The following is a 16,924-nucleotide window of genomic DNA, read 5'->3' on the forward strand; positions in this document are numbered from 1 at the left end:
CCGAGGCTCACACTGCCTAAGCCCACTGAGAGATCTAAACACCCCGCATCCCACAACCCATATCCAGGTGCCCTTTACAGCAAACAACTCACCCGTGTGTCTGTCTTTCTGTGTGGAAAGCAGGTGGCCAAGAAGCACTGTGCTAATAACTGGTGGCACAGAAGTAAAGAGCTGTGTGCTTAGGGGTGGCAGACTCTACGGACAGGGAGAATTTAGGCTCTTCCTGTCGAGAGGCATTGTATCCACCAGAGATCTCTCCTTCGTTTCTATCTCCGACACCAATGGAGTAGTAGATCAACTGTAGCCCCAGTCCTGGGTCTTGTCGATACCAGTACATTCGACTATCACCCCTAGTCTGAGAACAATCCAGCATCATCTTCTTTCCTGTCTTTGTGATCCTATTTCTTGGGGTCTGGGTAACACCAGAATCCATGGACCCTGTGGGGAAATAAGACAGAAACTGAAGACAGAGCCTGGTAAGTGTCCTCTTGCTGTCATCTCTAGGGAGAGGCTTAATTCAGAGCCTGGAAATTTTAAGGCAGTGATTTCCCCATCTGCTTTCCAAACTCACCTGTTCTCAGGAGACAAAAGGCCACACAGAAGAGGAGCAGGGAGGCCATGGCAGAGAGAGGCAGGATGGAGGTACTTCCAGCTCTGGATGTTGATGGAAGCAGGGCAGAAAATAGAAAACTGGGAGGATTCAGGAAGTGATGTCATTGTCCCTCCCAAGGTACTGGCCTTGAAGAAAGATGCAACTTTGTCTTATGTATTGTATGTTCTCAGCAGATGCTGAAACTCTTCTACCTGCTTCTCTTCTCTTTCTGGTGCTTTACTGACAACCACCAGAGAGTTGTCGCTCTCCTCTTCTCAGGTCATACTTATTTCAGTTGTTCAAGGAGAGATCATCCTCCTGACAAAACATACAGGAGAAAATTCAAAACCAAATTGAATTTCGAATAAAGGGAGTGGAGTCTCATTTGACTGATAGGACTTTATAGCTCTTCTCCTTTTTTTCTGCATTTAATCATTTATTCTGAGTTCTTGGAAAACTGTACAGTTTGAATACATTCTCTGTAAAGTTTGAGACTTTTTTTTTTTTTTTTTTTTTTTTTTAAGGAGGACCAAATTTCTAACTTTGTTTCAAATTGCTCCAGTTTTTTAGTTACTCCTGCTTTTCTGGTCAGTGTTATCTGGGCACAGAGTTTTATTAAAAATACTAATTCATTTTAGAAAGGTGTTAATATAATGCGGGTATGTGTTTCAAAGAAGAGTTCAAAACCTTCATTCCTATTTTGAATTAGCTGAAAATACAGTGGTTCATTAAAGAATTGATTTTATCCTAACATATATTATTCCTGACTTTAGGAGGAAAGAGTTTAATATTTAATGCAGCAGATTGCAAGTATAGAACAGCTATAGTGATAGTGTGCAACCCTGTCTGATGTAATAAACAACTGGCTCTTTGCTGCTTCAGATCTGTGCTTGTCCTGGTGAAGCAGGAGAGTTCCCTGACCCCCCTCAAATGACTTGCTTATGTATTGTATGTACAGGTGTAACTCACCTCTTCAATTGTTGCAGCTGCTCAAACCCTTGAGGGGAAAAGGAGCATGCAGATGGACGGATGCAGGAGCCCAAGTGGGCAGATAGCCCTGCCATCCGTGCACGGCTTGCAGGTTAACTAGCTCAGTGGACCCTCTGCGTTTTTGCAAGGGCAGAGGCCCAGTGTGACAGCTTTCTGTATCCTGAGCTCTTGGTCAGCATCTTGGAAGAATCAGGTCACACAAGGGCTTGAAGGATGAGTGTGGGGTTTCACTGAGTGTGGAGCTGGCTCTCAGTGGGATGGATGGTGAACTTGAAGGGGGGATGGAGTGAGAAGATAAACTTCCCCTTGGAGTCTGGCCATCCAGGGACCAAACTCTTCTCTTACCACCCCCAGCTGAACTTCTCTCGGGGTTCAGACATTCCTTCGCTTCTCTTTCTGCCACGTCATTCTACCTTCTGTCTGCTTGTCTCCTTGTCTCTTCACCTGCTCGTCTGCCTCTGAAGCCTGGGGTTCGGGGTTTAAATGGGTATAGGAAAGGGAGCATTGCAGGCCAAAAGACGAATTTTGGGACATGAAAACAGGAATGCCTGTCCCATATACAGCTGTGGGTCTCCAGGCTTGAGGGTGGGGCCTTTGCCAAGAAGCCGCCCTCTTCTACCCAGTATTTCTGTCTCTTGTCTATATCACTCGCTCTCCCTCATGCGTGGGTACACCATGGCATCCTACCCTAATCATTACTGCTGCATGCCAAATTGGTAACGACTTATTTATAGATGTTTTTACTTTTAATTCTAAAAATTTCAAACATTTACAAAGTAAGCTTAAGAAAATAATGAGCAGCTACAAAACCATTGCGCCCTTATTTGTTGTAATTCTGAAAGTAAACGTGCTGTTTTGCTGCCCCCTGCTGTGGGCAGTAATTTGAGTGGAAGCAATATTTGGGAACTGAATATCAACTATTCTTGGTGATCAGGTTGGTTGAGAGAGGACTCATATCCAGTGGCTGAGAAGACCATTTCTCGGGGGTATTTCTAACAGAAAGTTTGTAGGTACCCAGCAAGGAAAGGAGAAGCAGAAATCATTCTGGGAGCAGAATCTATGCCCAAAGAGGAGTGAGTGAGTGTTATCAGGGGAATGAATGGAGGAGACACACAACTGGGCTGGAATGAAATTGAAAAAGGCATCCCAATTTCTGGACAAATGAGAGGGTTCTTAAAGGCCCAGGCCAATAAATATTCTCTACTCCCGGCTGACTCACATACCTCTCAAATTGTATTTATAATCCACTTTCACTCTCATGTATCCTCTATCACCGGCAGAACACAGACCTCTTGGTCTTACCCACATACCATGTCCATCTGTGTGCTGTACGTGTGTACGTGATTCTAAGGATTGTTGCACCCTTCATTCCATGTGTTAGTTATTGATCTGTATAGCACACATCCTCTGGCACAAAGGCTGTCAAAGGAGAAATAATTTTATTTCTTTACTATTGCTTAGAGATGTTGGTGTCCTAAGAGAATTTTTGCCTACTCTCAACTCACAAAGATGTTTTTCTATATTTTCTTCTAGAATATTTGTAGTTTCAGCTTTTATAATTATATCTATGAGACATCTCCATTTAATTTTCATTTATGGTGATAGGTGACAGTAAAGGTTCATTTTTTTCCATAGATTATCCAGTTTTTCCAATATACTTGTTGAGAATTACCATCTTAATGCATTGAAACTTACAATCCATAAACATGATATATCTCTCCATTTAAAAATGTTTTCTTTAGTTTCCCTTCAAGATGTTTTGTAGTTTTTAATTGAAAATCCATTGCTACATTTGTTCTTATGTAATTTATTATTGGTACTACTGTAAATAGTATAATTTTCTAAAGTTTGTGTTTTAATTGTTTGCAACTAGTAAAAAAAATTGATTTTTAAAATACCAATGTATCCTGTGATATGTTGGTAAATTCACTAATTATTTCTGGTTGTTGTTCCTTGATTTCCTATGATTTTTTTATGTAAACAGTCATGTAATCTGCAAATAATTGTAGTTTTACTTCTTCCTTTCAATATTTAAAACTTTTATTTTTTATTTTATTTTTGTTGCCTTATACTGGTTAAGATTTCCAATATAATATTGAATAAAAAGAGTGAGAAGCTTAGCATGATGATCTCTTAAGCTCAAGAACTCAAGTCCTTCCTGGGCAATAGAGTGAGATCTCATCTATAATTAAAATAAAGTTGAAAGTAATGAGAGAACTTAATGGCTGTGTCTTATTATAGGAGGAAAGTGCCTAACACACTATTAAATCAGATGTTATTAGTAAAATTTTCACTTATAACTTTAATCAGATTGGGATAATTGTCTTACCAGTTTACTGAGAGTGTTTCTTTTGAGTAAGTATGGATTTTGTCAAAGGTTTCTCTGCATCAATTGAGATGGTCAAATGATTATTCTTCATTATTCTGCTGATATGGTGAAGTATATTAACTTTGGAAGGCTGAACCACTGTTTCTCATGCAATAAACTCACTTGACCATGTTGTAGAATCATTCACATATGCACACAAATATATACATATATTCACACATACTTGGATTTATTTATTTTTGATCTAAAAGTATATTTTCTATTTTTGAAGTATTAATTTTTGGAAGCTTTTGCTAATCGAAATGCAAGTGAATTATCTAGCCCTACCCCCCAACTCTATTTTTTTTTTTTTTTAGTTCTGGGGTACATGTGCAGGATGTGCAGGTTTGTTACATACATAAATGTGTACCATGGTGGTTTGCTGCACCTATCAACCCATCACCTAGGTATTAAGTCCAGCATGCATTAGCTTTTTTTACTAATATGCTGTGTCCCCCCTTCACCCCCCAACAGGTCCCAGTGTGTGTTTTTCCCCTCCCTGTGTCCATACGTTCTCATGATTCAGCTCCCACTTATAAGTGAGAGCATGCAGGATTTGCTTCTCTGTTCCTGGGTTAGTTTGCTGAGGATAACGGCTTCCAGCTTCTTCCATGGCCCTGCAGAGGATGTGATCTCATTCCTTTTTATGGCTGCATAGTATTTCATGGTATATATGTACCACACTTTCTTTATTCAGTCTATCATTGATGGGTATTTGGGTTGGTTCCATGTCTTTACTATTATGAATAGTGCTGCAATGAACATATACATGCATGTATCTTTGTAATAGAATGATTTAGTTCCTTTGGGTATATATCCAGTAATGGGATTGCTGGGTCAAATAGTATTTCTGGTTCTAGATCTTTGAGGAAGCACTACACTGTCTTCCACAATGGTTGGACTAATTTAGGTTCTAACCAACAGTGTAAAAGCATTCCTATTTCTCCACTACCTTGCCAATATTCATTGTTTTGTGACTTTTTCATAATGACTGTTCTGACTGGCATGAGATGATATCTCATTGTGGTTTTGATTTACATTTCTCTAATGATCACTGATGTTGAGTTTTTCTTTTGGTATGTTTGTTGGCTGCATGAATGTCTTCTTTTGAGAAGTGTCTGTTCATGTCCTTTGCCCATGTTTTAATCAGGTTGTTTGTTTTTTTCTTGTAAATTTGTTTGAATTTCTTGTGGATTCTGGATATTAGACCTTTGTTAGATGGTTAGCCAGCAAAATTTTCTCCCACTCTGTAGGTTTCCTGTTCACTAGGATGATAATTTATTTTGCTTTGCAGAAGTTCTTTAGTTTAATTAGATCCCATTTGTCAATTTTTGCTTTTGTTGTAATTGCTTTTAATGATTTCATCATGAAATCTATGTCTATGCCTATATTCTGAAAGGTATTGCCTAGATTTTATCCTATGGTTTTTTGGTTTTACATATAAGTCTTTAATCCATCTTGATTTAGTTTTCATATAAAGTGTGAGGAAGAGATCCAGTTTCAGTTTCCTGCAAATGGATAACCAGTTCTCCCAGCACCATTTATTAAATAGGGAATCCTTCCCCATTACTTATTTTTTCAGATTTGTCAATGATCAGATGGTTGTAGATGTATGAACTATCTGAGTTCTCTACTCTGTTCCATTGGTCTATGTGTCTGTTTTTGTACCAGTACTATGTTGTTTTGGTTATTGTAGCCTTATAGTATAGTTTGAAAGTTTGGTAGCTTGATGCCTCCAGCTTTGTTCCTTTTGCTTATGATTGTCTTGGCTATTTGGTTTCTTTTTTGGTTCCATATGAATTTTAAAATAGTTTTTCCTAATTCTGTGAAGAATGTCAATAGTAGTTTAATGGGAATAGCATTGATTCTGTAAATTACTATGTGCAGTATGGCCATTTTCACAATATTGATTCTTCCTATACATGAGGGTGAAATATTTTTCCATTTGTTTTTGTCCTCTCTGGTTTCCTTGAACAGTGGTTTGTAGTTATCCTTGAAGAGGTCCTTCACTTCCCTTGTTAGCTGTATTCCTAGGCATTTTATTTGCTTTGTAGTGATTGTGAATGGGAGTTCATTCATGATTTTGCTCTCTGCTTGCCTTTTGTTGGTGTATAGAAATACCTGTGACTTCTGCACATTGATTTTGTATCCTGAGACTTGTCTGAAATTGCTTATTAGCTTAAGAAGCTTTTGGGCTGGGACAACAGGGTTTTCTAGATATAGAATCATGTCATCTGCAAACAAAGACAATTTTACTTCCTCTCTTCCTATTTGAATACCCTTTATTTCTTTCTCTTGCCTGATTGGCTTGACCAGAACTTCCAACACTATGTTGAATAGGAGTGGTAAGAGAGGACATCCTTGTCTCATGCTCATTTTCAAGGGGAATGCTACCAGCTTTTGCCCATTCAGTATGATATTGGCTCTGGGTTTGCCACAAATAGCTCTTATTATTTTGAGGTATGTTCCTCAATACCTAGTTTTTTGAGAGATTTTAACATGATGTTGAATTTTATTGAAGGCCTTTTCTGCATCTATTGAGATAATCATGTGTTTTTTGTCTTTAGATCTGTTTATATGTTGAATTATGCTTATTGATTTGCGTATGTTGAACCAGCCTTGCATCTTGATTGAAGTGAAGCCAACTTGATTGTAGTGGATAAGCTTTTTGATGTGCTGCTGGATTCAGTTTGCCAGTATTTTTCTGAGACATATTTGGATTTAATCTGTTAATATATTGTGAAAAATTTTCGTTTATTTGTGGTCATAAAAGTTACTGTTCTGTAATGTGTTTGACAGATTTTGGCATTAGGGTTTTGCTGAGATTATAAAAGTGTTGTGAAGTGTTTCTTCCTCTTCTATTTTCTGAAAAAGTTTATATAAAATGGATAGTCTTTTTTCCTTAAAATTTTTAATAGAATTCATCAAGAAAGAAATATGGGTCTGGAGTTTTCTTTGAGAGATGGTTTTTGATAAAAATTTTAACTTCCTTCATATGAAGTTCTTTATATTTCTTATTTCATTTTTAATCATTTTGGTAAATAGCATTATTCAAATAATTTCATTTTATCTAAATTGAAGAATATATTGCATATACTTATAATATTCTATCACTATTTTAGTGTCTTTTGTATCTATAGACATGTACTTTCCTCATCATTGATATGGTAATTTGTATCTTTCCCCTTTTTGTCTTGATTGCTGTGGGTTAATCAGTTTCATCAATTGATTAAATCATGGCCATATTTTCCTCCAAATTCTTGAACATATTTATAATAATAGCTGCTTAAATATTCTCATCTGAAATTTCCAATATCTGTGTTATTTCAGGGTTGCTTTTTATTGTTTATTTTTTCCCCATGTGACATTTTCTAGTTTTTCCCATGTCTATTTTTTTTTTTTTTCATTTCAAGATTGAAATTGTGGATGCTACATTTTTGACACTCTAGAGATACATATCTCACTACAGATATATATGTATCTACAGACATATATATCTGCAGGTTTTATATGTATATGTGTATATATATATATATTTGCCTTTATTTAGAGAGTGCTGAGATATTTTTCTTCAAAAGGCAGTGAATTTATTGGCAGATCAGCGAGATCCTTTTGAGACTTGCTGAGCTTTGTTAGGGCAGTTCTGGAGTGGTTTACTCCAGAACTTTGGTAGTCATTCTCTTGAGACATGACTCCTCTGTGGTGCCAGCTGCTTTCCCAGGGGTTTCAGCAGGTCCTCTCTGTTCTGCCTAGTCAGGATTCATGTCTCCCCTACCAGTGTGACTGCCAGAATCTCCATTCCTCTCACAGCTACCCAGCAACTTCCCTCTGCCAGGTCATATGGAGGCTTTTTCTATGCATTTGCTGCTTAGTTTTTGACCAAAGACTTAAGGGGTCCTCATACAATATTTAGAGGTCTTATTCTGCATAGCTTCCTTCTCTGCAGTAGCTTATCTCTACCACCAGCAGCCATGTTTACAGCTCTGAACTCAATCTCTGCCTCCCTATTCTGGAAAGACCACTGCCCTTTGCCTAGGCTTCATATCCTTGTGCTGCAGCCCAGAAATCGTACAAAGGCAGAGTCTTAGGACAATAGTGAAATTCCCCTTCCAGGTTTCCTCTTTCCCAGTGATGGTGACCCTATATTGCCTGTTGTCTGTGCCTCAAAATAGTTGTCTTATAATTTTTATTAAGTTTTATAGTGGCTTAAGGCAATAGGACAACTACAGTAACAACTATGTATTTTTATTTAAAGCCAAATTCTCAAAAATAAGCATTTTAAAGTTTTTGTTCCATATTGTCCAGCAACACTATTATAAGTAGTTTAAAAGAGTAACACTTTGACTAGACTCTTAATCAAATTAGGCAACAAAATTCATTTGTAAGTGTTCTCAAATGCATTTTTTACTAATATTTCATTCCATATTCATATGAATTATCTGTATTTATATTTTATCTTTCATTATTAAATTGTTTGTTTGTTTTTTTTAGATTGTTACCTTTATGGTAAACCCTGATGGTTTTCAGGATATCATTTAAAATTTGTTTTCCTAAATTAATTTTTTCCCAAAATTCTTCAGGAATTTGTTTTCATGTACCCAATGATACATCACTCCCAAAAAGAATATAAACGTTCTAATAGTTTTCATGAAAGTAATCTATATTTTGTCATCCTTGTATACATTATTTGAAAACATTTTTTATGGTTCTTTTTACTCTTCTCACTTTTCCCAGAGACCAAAATTTCATGTAGTGTAGCTGAAAGTTTCTCAATGCTTTTATGTATCAGTGAATGGGGGTAGCTCTGCAAGCATCTGTGGAGTCAAAATGAGTCAGCTGTCATATCAAGAGCTTAATAAGACACTTCTGTTTGCAGTAGGGAACTTGGCCCTAAAGGAGATAATGTGTGGGCAAGGATTAAGTCTTCAGAAAAGATGTGTGAAGTTTTTCTGTCCTTGGCTATAACCAGGCAGCATAATCCACTTAGAAAAGAGCAATAAAAAGTAATTTGAATCACGTTTACCCCAGATAGTAAAAAAGCGTAGCTAAATGGAGTGAAGCATTTTTTCAGCAGTTCTGAATGAAAAGGGTTGTTGATGGGTGGTAGAGTTTAGGGACAGCCATGGCAGGTAGCTTTTCTATGCTGTTTAAAGACATGAGTAATAATGGAGGAGACAACATGTCGGACACTCAGGAGAGTGGAAGTGAAAGGCAGAGGTCTCATTCACAAAATGGAGATAACATACCTCCACCTGCTAAGGTGAGAGACCACCTGCTTCCTCCCACATCGACTGATTCTTTGAAGTCTGGAACAGGGGTGGTACCATTTTAGGTGGTGGTATTTCCAGTGCCTAAAATTTTAAAAAGGATACTAACATGTTGTATATCTTAGGACCTCCTACAAATTGTTGAGGAAAATACAGAACTCTCAATAGAGAATTTGCCAGAGGATATGGATAGGCCATTTTGAGAACAGAAATCCAGGACCACTATCATGTGAAGATGTGCTCAAACTCATTAGCAATTAGGAAAATACAAGAGAAGGAAAAGGAGGGAGAGAACATTATTTAGTTTTCTAGATTGTTGCCAGTTATTATTATAGTGGTATGAAATAATCTAGTTTCTTTAAATTATTGGTTTTATTTACTTAAAAAAATTGTCACCTGTATCTTTATGGTTAACACTGGTGATATTCTGGCTGTGTGTGGGGGGAAGAGGTTAGAATCTCTTTACATTGCTAGACTGAGAACAATCTAGATCGCTGGATAATGATTAAAGGAAATAATAGGATGTAGGAGGTAACCTTATTCACTTTTATGTGGGATTGCAGATTTATACAGCGATCCTGAAGAACCCTGTGGTGGTATTTAGATACATAAAATATGCACACTATTCTGTATCTCAGCAATCACGACTCACTCTGGGTATATAATCCTATAAAGCAATTATACAAGTCTATGAAGGTATTTGTACAAGAATTTTCAAATTTTTCCTTTGACCAAATATCCTGGACTCTGTGTGACTTTGGCCTGAAAAGAGCCTGTAAGAGAAAGAAACAGAAACTTTAGACAGAGTCCAGAAAAGACCTTAAATAAATAAATACATACATACATAAATACATAAATAAATAGAGCAAGCTTGGAACTGGTGGTTGGCAAGCCCAGGACAAAGATTTTTCTGGCAGGAAATGGGAGAAAAACTGCATATGAATTTCTGAAGAATAAGTATAGTACTATCTATCATATAGAAGCAACAGACTGAATGTACATACAGAAAAACAGCATTTCACTTGCTTGAGCTGAGTGGAAAAGTGACATTTATGTGATTTTTAAATGCATACATACATGCCTACCGTTGAGTGTTCTATGAGAAGGTTCATGGCTGAATTATGACCCATCTGTTTTTTTTTCTCCTGGTATTTTGAACTCAGGCTTAGAAAGAGCCAGGATGGTGTTTGTTAGTGTAGGGAAATGATGGCAACTGAATTTATAACCTTTAGTGACCATCTCATTTTCACCACAAAGAGATGGTGTGCAGGGAGAGAAATGCATGCAGCAGCCAAAACTGAAGAAAAATCAGAGCTGGAGAGATAGCCATTCTAGAGCCCCATCCTACTGGTGCCTTTTCAGAATTGTCTGCCCATCACTTCTTGACTTCTGCTAAACACCCTTGATCCTTTTGTTGAATTCCACTGTGGCTTGAGCTGGCTCCAGTTATTTTCTGTTACTCCCTTGCAACCTAATACATCACCTGCTTCCTGAGCTGGGTCTATGACAAGTTTGTGTGCTGAGAGGAACTGACATTTCAGCGCTGTGGATTGACTGCTGGCACAGAGATACAGGGCCCTGTCTCCCGGGTCTGAGGACAGGATTGTCAGCCTGCAGGGTGAGTTCCTGGGGCATTGAGATGAGAATTGCTTCTTGTACATCTCCATTTCTTCAAGAATTTGTTCATTCTGAAAGGAAATCAAAAACATCAACTCTTTATTCTGGTTCTGTTGATACCAATAAACAAAAGTATGTCCTTTTTCGGGGGTACAATCCATCTCTGTTTTCTGTCCTTTTCTTTTGATCAAATATCCTGGAGTCTGTGTGACTTTTGCATGAAAAGAGCCTGTAAGAGAAAGAAACAGAAGCTGTATGTAGACAGAGTCCAGGAAAGACGAAACAAAAGCAAAAACCAACCAACCAACCAACCAACCAACAAAGCTTAGATATGGGGGTTGGCAAGCCCAAGCCCAGGACAAGAATTTTTCTTTTGTTCTCAGAGCTGACCTGCTGCCAGGAGACACAGGGCTGCCCAGCCGAGAAGCCTGGTGCCCATTGTCGCATTGACGTCGCAAAGGGATGAGGCTTTTTCATTCCTCTTCTGCACCTTCTTGTGACGTGATCCCTCCACAGACTCATAATCATCATGCTACTGCTTCATGTTCCTGAGCAAAAACGCTTCATGGTATCGGGAAAAAGTTTTTATCCAAACTCAATAAATATAACTAAGTTATTCTGTATTCATTTAAAAGATTTTATGTCTATTTTTGCTAATCTAAGTTATGCACTGATGTTTTAGAAAGTTAGAAAATGAAATAGCAAAATAAAAATATGACACACTGCCAGAAAGTGATTATCCCTGTGAACATCTTAATGACAGTCTTTCTAGATCCTTCTCTCCCCAATGTATAAATGTGTAGATATATAGACACATTATTTTTTATTATAAAAATATTCTTGAAATTCTGTTTAAGATTTTTTTCAGTTAATGATCATCATCAGTTCTCATCAATGCATTTTCATCTTATCTACTATTTGGCTTTTATGAAAAGCAAAAATATAAAATTAAAATTGTTTCAAAAGTGTCCCTAGCCAGTAATTTGAACATCAGTTGCTAACTCAAGACTGGACATTCCTTCTGACCATTAATTATCTAATTGTTTTTTAGTATAATACTATCTCTGTAGTAATTGCGATATGTATGATTCTGAAACTAGCCACTGCTTTGAAAAATACTTCACCTTCTAGCACTTTCTGGTGTTTATTAGCTTGTTCATTTACTAGTGTTTCTTTTAGATGACATCCCTTTATGCTTTTTCTCTCTCTAACTATTTATTTTAAATAGTGCATTTTTGGTGATTTTTTTTCCCCTCCATCTCATCCTCATTTCACGTAAGTAATGTTAACAACTTAATGTACATCTTTCCATAGACTTTTCCTTGCTTATTTACTTATTCAGTGAGCTTGTTTTCTCCATGTTACAAAATTGACTTTGAATATATAGATAAAAACTTGATAACATACTAACAAAAAGATCACTTTCAAAAAACTTGAAGTAGGAAATAAAATATTATCAGAATATTTGAAAGCTCTTATTTCTTTTCCCAGATTACATGCTCCTGTTCTCTAACTCTATTGAGGTATTTTTTTTTTATATTTGTTTGCTTCTCTTTTATACTTTAACACATAGGTACATAAGCAAACAAAATAGTCTTTAGTTTTACATGCTTTCAAACTGCACAAACAAGACAACACTGTACCTTTCTTCTGCATTGTAAGTTTTCATTCAAAGTTTTACAATTCAGTCATGTTTGTGTGTTTAGTTTTAGTTCATGAATTTTTACCACTCTCTAATTTCTTTATAATAGTATACCATAATTTATCTATTCTTCTGTTAAGTTACATTTGGATATTTTATACATTGTTGTTATTACAGATGTATTACAGAAAATATTATTGTCCTGATTTTCATAGAAGAGTTTCTCTAGAAAAGCGTTTCTCAAGGGTGAAATTGATGGATAGTGGGTACATACACCTTGAACTTCACTAGATAATACCAAATTGTTTTCCAGTGTAGATCTACCAATATACACCCTAGCCAGTGATTCAGAAGTTCCTGTTGACACTTTGCCTTGCCAAAACTTAATAGACTACTATTTTTGTCATCGTAGCCATTTTTGTGAGTATATATTTCACTGGACTCAATTTCTATTTCTCTGATTATGAAATTTGGCAACATTTACATGATTAACGACCACTGAGATTTTGCTAGGTGCTTATGGCTTTCACTCACTTTTTCTATTGACAGTTACCTTTTTCTCATTGATCTGTAGAAAAATTAGTTTGTAGGTTTAAAAAAATATAAAAAATATATATATATATACTAGCTTTTCTGAATATATAAATATAGATAGGGATATGAATTTGGTATAAATATGTATATAATATATAGATATTTAATGATATGTCACTATATAATCAATCTTGTCACTCATATAATTAACTTTGATAAATTCAATATCTTAATTTTTATATAGCCATTTTTATCAATCTTTTCCCTACTGATTAAGGGAATAAGAAATCTTTCTCTGCTTTAAGACCAGGAAGATGTGCTCTAATATTACATAGTATTCTAGAAGCCCTGTGATTTTATTACAATTATGCTTTAAATATAGCTGGGATTGATTTTGGCTATGTATTGAGATTTGTTCAATTGCATTTATTTTTCTTTATATAGATACCCAGTTTTCCCATCACCATTTGTTGAAAAATACATTCTTTGACTACTGCAGTACCATTGCTGTGTTTATGCACATGTATGTTTTTCCTTGGATCTATTTATCTATCAATGCCCCTGTATTACATCACTTTTATTCTTGTGGTTTTATAATAATTCTTCATGTTTGTTAGAGTTAGTCCTCTCACTTGGAGCTTTTACTTGAGTGGCTTAGCTATTTTTTTATCCTTTGCAGCTTCATGTGAATTTTAAATTTTGTTTATCAAGTTCTGCCAAAAACCTATTGGGATTTTTTTTTATTGGATTACATTAAATGTATAAGTTAATTTGGGAAAACTATTTAAAACATTGACTCTATCCAACCTCTAAAGATAGGAAATACTTTCACATATTTAAGCTTTCGTTAATACAGTAGTTATCAACAAGGCTTTATATTTATTTTTCATGGAAGACTTTCACTCCTTTTTGTCCAATTTATGTCTAAGTCATGTCTATTTGGCATTTTTGTTTATTTTCTAATCTGTTGCTGGTACATGGGTGTACAAGTCTGAAATATCAGGGTTATGTATATCTCAGTCCCATGGAGTATACCCGGCTGGGAAAGATGTGTGTCTAAACCCCTTTCCCTCCCACACCTTTCACCTTCTCCATAACCTCAAGTTCTGCTTCTGGCACCAGCCATTGGTAGGCAGACTCATGCGACTTCACTCAGGGAGGCTTTTCTTTCCCTGCTTTGGTGATTTCTTGTAATAATCTTAGCTAACTCTCATGTCTTTCTAAAAGGAACTTCAATGGAAAAGGTTCATTCCGATCCACTCAGTAAATTAACATGTAATATTTTACCAACTATTCCGTTACCCAAGAAGTGTGTGTGACTTCTTCTGGCTGGTCTGCCTTTATTTGTTTCCCTCATTTTCTTAGTTTTTTTAATTGTTGTTTCTTTCTAGTGGTCTTTATAAGAGTGCAGAAGCATTCCTTCTTTGATAATGTTAAATTTGTAAGCTACAGGTGACACGTGAAACCTTTTTAAAGATTTTTTTCAAAGGTTTGAAAAGCTATTAGTCAGAATCATGGTGTAATAAGACATAATGTTTTTCCTTTAAAAAAATTTAAGTGCATGTTTAGAGTTAAGAAGCCGTTGTACATTTATGATTTGATAAAATAATTCAAAAGAAAAAAAGAAATATCAAACACTAGACAAAACAAAACTCTCACTCTCTCTTTTGTTTTCACATCCCATGTTCTAAAGACTCCCCTCTCTCAACTTTCTTTAATCGCCAAAAGGAACCAGAATATCACAGTCTTAATTTCCATGCATTTTATCTCTGTGATCTAAATCTATATTTTGGGTGGAATTTTCTGTCCCCATAGTTCGATTATTTACATGCTGAAATCTGCAGAATCTCAATGTCTAGTCCAGCTTTATGGCACCTCAATTTCACATCTTGTCTATTCAATTGCCTACTTCTAGTTTTTATCTGTTTGTTCCATGGACAATTGAAACTCTACTATCCCAAATGGGAATTGCTACTGCTAACATTATTCCATATTGTTTGAAGTTGTGCCCTTTGTAAAGTATCAAAGTTATATGATGAAAACTGAAAAATTGTGTCAATTGCTTGTCTGCTGCTGACAGTCAAGCTTCAGCTCTCTCTTTTGAGTAAGAGCCTACAAAGGACTTTCATACTTATTATATTTGTGGAACCCAAAACTCAACTTTTCCAAAAACTCCTTTCTGTCTACTTCCTAAAATGTATTCCATTTCTTTTAATTCATGTAAGCTGATGATCTTTTTTTCTCTTTGTAAACTGTTCTCCAAAGTGTCACAGCCTTTAATATGCCTTTGCAAAAGTGTTCTCTTTGCCTAGAACGCCCTACTCAGAACCACAGCTCTATCTGGTGAAATTCGGATGTGACTTCCTCTTTGCTTTCTCTGACTCAATCAGACAGAATTGGACATGTCCTCCCTTGAGCTTCCAAATGACTTCTGATTATAGTATTATTATATTATATTATATTATATTATATTATATTATATATTCCATCTATTATAAATACTTTCTTGCTAGACCCTTACCTCCTTGGATAAAAGATCTTTTTTTTTTTTTTTTCAGTTTTGTATCTTTTGTGTTTGCAAAAGTAACAGGACATAGTAAAATCTCAAGAAAGTATTTTAAAAATATTAAAAAATAAAAAGTTAACCTAGAGGATGTGATGGGGGCTGTAGGACTAGGACACATTTCCTCACAGAGAGACAAAGGCTATGTTTCCACTGTGTTGTGCTACCAGGACAGAGCACAAAGCTGTTTGGCTGGTGTGGGCCAACTTCACCATGAGAGGAAACGGCCCCTTCTGCTCTCAAGAGACACTGTAGCCTTCAGTTGGGTCTCCTCCCTCAGCATCCTCTTCAACCATTGAGTAATAGATTAGTCTCAGATTTTGTTTTGGGTCCTGCCAGTACCAGTACATGGCATTGTATCTCAAATTCTGTTTCCACTCCAGGGTCACATCCCATCCAGCCCCAGTGAGCTGAAATGGTGTCTGGTAGATGTCAGCATCCCAGGGTCCTGTGGGGTAAAGAGATAAAGACTGGAGATCATGTCCAGAAGGCAGGTGTTGGCCAGGGAGAGGCTTGGCAAGCTTAGGTTAGGAATTGACCAACAGGATGTATGCTGGGCTCACCTACTCCCAGGAGACACAGGGTCACATAGCAGAGGACCCAGCTGCCCATGGCAGGGATGAAATATCTCTGAAGTTACAGACACAGGCTCTGAAAGAGAGAAACGCCGAAGGAAGGGGCTGAAATCTAGACCCTCCCCTGAGGTTCAATGTAAAGAATTTGTCATTGCTACTGGATGACCAATTGTCACAGCTGATTTTGCAGATGGTGAGACTAAGACTTAGGGGGATCAAGTTACATGCACCTCCTCTTCTGCTTATAGAAGCTTTTTATATCCCTCCTAAATGGACAAGGGCCTGCCTGCGTGGTCAGAAGAGCTGATCCCTCATTGCCTGGTCAGAGTCATACACAGAACGCCATGTACCTGTGCTCAATGAAACACAGGAGGGGGTTGAATGTTTAGTTGTTAAAAATAACTGATTATCTACATCCTCTGTATTAACTATAAATAATTAATGCAGTAGAGATGGAGTGGGGCTGCTCCTGTAATTTTAGGAATAGCAAAGAGTCTGAAGCACCACTCCCCTAGTGACAGTGGGTTAGAGCAGGGACTCGGGAGACAGCATGGGCTTTAGTCATGTCTCTGCCATTTAGCAGCTATGTAACCTTGGAAAAGTTACAGAGCTTTTGATTTTATCTCTAAAATTGAGATAATAAGTAACTACCCCAAAACCTGTGATGAACATTACATAAAGCATTTAGAACAGTTATTAGTACATAAGAAACACTATATTCGTGTTTGCTATTACTACTTTCCGGACCTGATGTTCTAATTCACAGAAGGTTAAGA

The 16,924-nt window shown here is 36.6% G+C and overlaps 1 protein-coding gene and 1 gene segment (V, D, J or C); both read right to left on the minus strand.

Annotated features, from left to right (window-relative positions):
• Nucleotides 1-85: 85 nt before the first annotated feature.
• LOC141580022 (T cell receptor beta variable 24-1-like) lies at nt 86-729 on the minus strand. The segment is given in 2 exon segments: nt 86-438; nt 572-729. Coding segments are annotated over 2 exon segments (345 nt in total).
• Nucleotides 730-10,575: 9,846 nt separating this feature from the next.
• LOC141580138 (uncharacterized) lies at nt 10,576-16,185 on the minus strand. Its single transcript, XM_074379868.1, has 4 exons — nt 16,137-16,185; nt 15,822-16,021; nt 11,225-11,366; nt 10,576-11,063 (listed from the first exon to the last, which is right to left on the minus strand). Exons 1-4 carry the CDS (start codon nt 16,183-16,185, stop codon nt 10,576-10,578), a joined length of 879 nt encoding a protein of 292 aa, XP_074235969.1.
• Nucleotides 16,186-16,924: the final 739 nt, after the last annotated feature.

This window comes from Saimiri boliviensis, chromosome 10 (genome assembly GCF_048565385.1).
Source record: "Saimiri boliviensis isolate mSaiBol1 chromosome 10, mSaiBol1.pri, whole genome shotgun sequence".
Classification (NCBI taxonomy): domain Eukaryota; kingdom Metazoa; phylum Chordata; class Mammalia; order Primates; family Cebidae; genus Saimiri; species Saimiri boliviensis.

Coding starts and splice junctions, on each gene's coding strand:
- LOC141580138 (XM_074379868.1), bottom strand. CDS start 16,185: ATGGGCAGCTGGGTCCTCTGCTATGTGACCCTGTGTCTCCTGGGAGTA. Junction 11,367..15,821: donor ACCCAACTGAAGGCTACAGT/GTCTCTTGAGAG, acceptor ATGAAGCAGTAG/CATGATGATTATGAGTCTGT. Junction 11,064..11,224: donor CCTGTGTCTCCTGGCAGCAG/GTCAGCTCTGAG, acceptor TTTCTCTTACAG/GCTCTTTTCATGCAAAAGTC.